Below are 3,857 nucleotides of genomic sequence, written 5' to 3'. Positions count from 1 at the left end.
ACGATCATGCACAATCATAAGTTCTGATCAGCATGTTTTTCATCAAGAAATTACAATAGACAACAAATATTTGGGGGGAAAAAACATTCTCATATTTACTTTCGTTTTCGCTTTCGTCGGCCATTAGTCCGTTTCGCATGAATTCAGCTCGCTTAACGGAGTATCGCAGGGTTATACGTTCGACTCCCTGTACCCGATACTATGACACGAATATGATATCCAGACGGGTACACATTATCAGCAAAAAGTGTTTATTGAATATATTGTATACTAGATGTTTTATCAAAATGTGATCACCATAGAAAAAATACATCCCTGTTACAACACTTTAAATACGCATGCTACAAAAGCATAAATGTATTAACCTTTATGAAATTTTGCCTTTTTTAAAATTTATCTTTTGACGTCTTTTCTGTGATATGAAAGCTTCAAAAACCTATGATTATTCCCTTTCATTTAGCATTGTTGAAATCAGTTTGATGTTTTAAATTCATTCTGAATAAAATAAAAGATTGATCGACTGACTGATTTGAACTAAAACGTATAAGACATTTTTAAAAATCTGAGGTTATATAACAATATACCCAGGAGATATATTTTTAACTTTATTATTATTTTTGTTTCTTTTGATTTTTTACGGGAGAAATTTGCTTAATATTTAGATAAAACAATGAAATAAAAACATAAAACACAAATAAAAAAAACCTCTGGATTGTTATATTTATTCAACCTGATCAGCATGATGATACATACATAAAAAAGACACAGAAAAATATATACATTTTCTAGCATCACAATTATTCTATACATATTTAATATATTATGATGTATTTTATTCTGAAGCCTGAAGCCAAGAAACTGGTGTAAACTTTATTTTCATTAATCCTGAACATGCTTAATTCGAGAAAAGGATTAGTTTTTAAGAGTCCATTTGTAGTGTATAACATCTCAATATTGGAATAGAAAAAAGCTGGTCAGACTGTACATGCTGGCGTGGCTGCAATCTGGTGGCAAAGACTAATCCCCTCTTGGTCAGGCAGGATATAAGGGTTTAAGGTATTAAAATAACGTAGTGATATTATATCTCTAATATTTGCACAAAAATGATGAAAAAATCGACAAAATTGATATTTACAAATTTTTAATTATTCTATCAACATTATGTGTATGTAAGATAACTATAATGGTAGAGAACTGGCACTGGGACTAAAAAGAATTAAATATATCATTTGAAATTATTGAAAATATTGAGTTGTTCAGTCCTGATGTTAGCGATGTTAAATCTGTCTGTCAAGGCATACATTAACTGCATTTTGTTTTGCTGAAGGTCTTAAAAAATCTTTTTATTTTGCATGTCAATCTTGTTATGAACAGCTACAAAACGATATGATATAAATTTAAATACTATATATTATATTACAAATGATATTTTATCAATAGAAAATCAAACTATTTCCTTGATCTATCCATAACATGTCACTCACAAAATGTTGTTTCAGTCGATTACAACTTTGTGTAAAAACACATTTTCGTTTATCTTCTGTGTGATACAGAAGATTGTGTCATTATTACGATATTTTGAATTTCTCCATTTTCATATACCCATTGCAACCATTTGTAACAACGAGAAATGATTTATCACGTGAGACACATACTCTATACGGATTTATCATATTTAACTTGAGCGATGATAAGATCTGACCTGTTTGGGATATCTGTACAATAGAGTTTGTTTTAGGAATACACACCAGGACAGTGTCAGAAGGACCAACTGCTGCAGCACGTGGTTCCTGTATCTGGTCATCCTTCACTACGACTCTTGTGTCTGTCTTGATATCATATATGTAGACAGTATGCTCGTATCTATCTGTAATCACAATTTTATCACTGCTCTTTATGTAAGTACAATCGCTATTGTCTACAGAATATATCTTGTTTGGAAAGTTTACACTAAAATCAAGCTCCTCTCCTGTCAATGATACAATACGAACAGGTATTGGTTCATCAATTGTCCCTACTACAAACTGTCTATCATCTTTGAAACATATAGAGTAATATTTCGTGTTCACGTTACATGTCCTACTTGAAGTTATTTCATTACATTTACTGACATGTAGAAATTCTATATTGTATCTATTACCACTCGTTATCGCTACTTCCTCCTCGGATACTACAACAACAGATAATGGGTTGTAAGATAGCTGATATGATCCTACTTTCTCAAGCTTCTCATTGTACAAAAAACATTTCTTGTTTTTGTTATCTACAGCCACCAGTCTACCATCAGGTAGAAAATCTATACCCGAATATAAAGGATCTTTGATATCATCTCTCGTCTTTTTTAAATCAATAGCAAAAACTGGTGTTAATTTCATCGCCATGTTAACAGAATTATGATCTTCCTGGTGATTAAACTTTGATTGTAATTGCCCTGGAATATATACAGTAATTGGATATGGCGGTAGTTTTAGTGTATCGTCAAACTGAAAAGAAATGTTCATCTTCTCCATATTCTTCTCTTCCTTAATGTTTCTGCAGAGAGCATTGACGTTACTCTCCATGCTATGTTCTGCTATATATTTCTGCACTGGAGTTCCATTTTTGAAGATGTTTTCAATCGTCTCTAAGCACGATGTTACATCAACCAAATGTTTCTCGTTTTGAGTTTGTTTTTTTGTCAGAGTTTTCAATCTTTCTTTCTGAAGAGTTTCAGCTCTCTTAGCGACGGAATCTTCTAACTCGTCAAACATTCTCAATACTTCGTCTCGCATTCGTCTAACCTCTACATGTATTTCTTTTATATCTTGAGCAAGTTGATCTTTTGAAAAACAAATATGTCTCGCAATACTCTCAGCAGATTGTTTAGCTTCCTTCAATTTCTCCCCTAAGATAGAAATTTGTGAGACTATTTTTCCGGCAATCTTCTCAATTTCTACAACGTTTACACATTTTCGGTGATAACCAATAGCACATTTACTGCAGCAGAGCTTCTTGTGATCTTCACAGAAGTATTCGAAAATATTTTGATGTTGATCACATAAATCTAAGTTTTTCATTTTAAACAAATTTTTTGTAGCATTAGCTTCCTGCACGCTCACCAAGTTATGATTTTTCAAGATGGCGAGCACGTTGTGCACATTTGAACAATCGTTACATTGGAACTCATAACAAGTTGAACAAAACTTGTCAGCTACAGTTTTCTTATCCTTACTTAAACATGGTCGGCACAAATTTTCCTTCATACGACCAGGAACTTCATCATCCTCTTCTATTTTACTTCCATTATCTGCCATTATGTGTAACGATTATATTGCCTTTATTTGTGGTCAATTTTCAGTGCATATACTTAAAATTTTAATGACACTAATCAGACTTTAAAACAGATTCAACTAAATGAAATGTTCATGTAAGCCATAACATCTTGTCCCGATCTCAATGTTATCGGTTAATTTTTTTACATTTCGTTGCTACAATTATTAGATCAACTTGGAACGCGGAAGTTAATTTACATGAAATCTATATTTTGTTTACAAGAGAGTTTAAGTTACGAAGCTAACTAAGGTTATTAAACCTGTTTTTCGATGTCTACTCTGCAATTGTGCATTATGTTTTAGTATATTTTTTATTTTCCGAAGAAATATTTTTATGATTTCTCATATAAACTTTCATTTTCTCTTTCACATATCTGTAATTTTTAAATAATTTACACAGTTTATCGTTAAACTTATAACCAATAAAGTGACAATATGCCAATTAAAAGGTAATTAGTCAGTTAACACATGAAATCAAAATAATATTACATTTTGCTTATTTTAAATTTACTTCACATGCAAGATAAATGACTGAAATATCGGTTA

At 31.4% G+C, this 3,857-nt stretch overlaps 1 protein-coding gene across 1 annotated transcript; it reads right to left on the bottom strand.

Moving 5' to 3' along the window:
* Positions 1-1,568: 1,568 nt before the first annotated feature.
* Positions 1,569-2,771, bottom strand: LOC132716937 (uncharacterized). Its single transcript, XM_060700281.1, has one exon. It carries the CDS (start codon positions 2,769-2,771, stop codon positions 1,569-1,571), a length of 1,203 nt encoding a protein of 400 aa, XP_060556264.1.
* Positions 2,772-3,857: the final 1,086 nt, after the last annotated feature.

Source organism: Ruditapes philippinarum, unplaced genomic scaffold (assembly GCF_026571515.1).
Source record: "Ruditapes philippinarum isolate M1 unplaced genomic scaffold, ASM2657151v2 ctg6010_1_1_1_1, whole genome shotgun sequence".
In the NCBI taxonomy this organism is placed as follows: domain Eukaryota; kingdom Metazoa; phylum Mollusca; class Bivalvia; order Venerida; family Veneridae; genus Ruditapes; species Ruditapes philippinarum.
The sequence above is the reverse complement of the archived record's forward strand: the minus strand, read 5'-3'. Positions and strand labels throughout refer to the sequence as shown.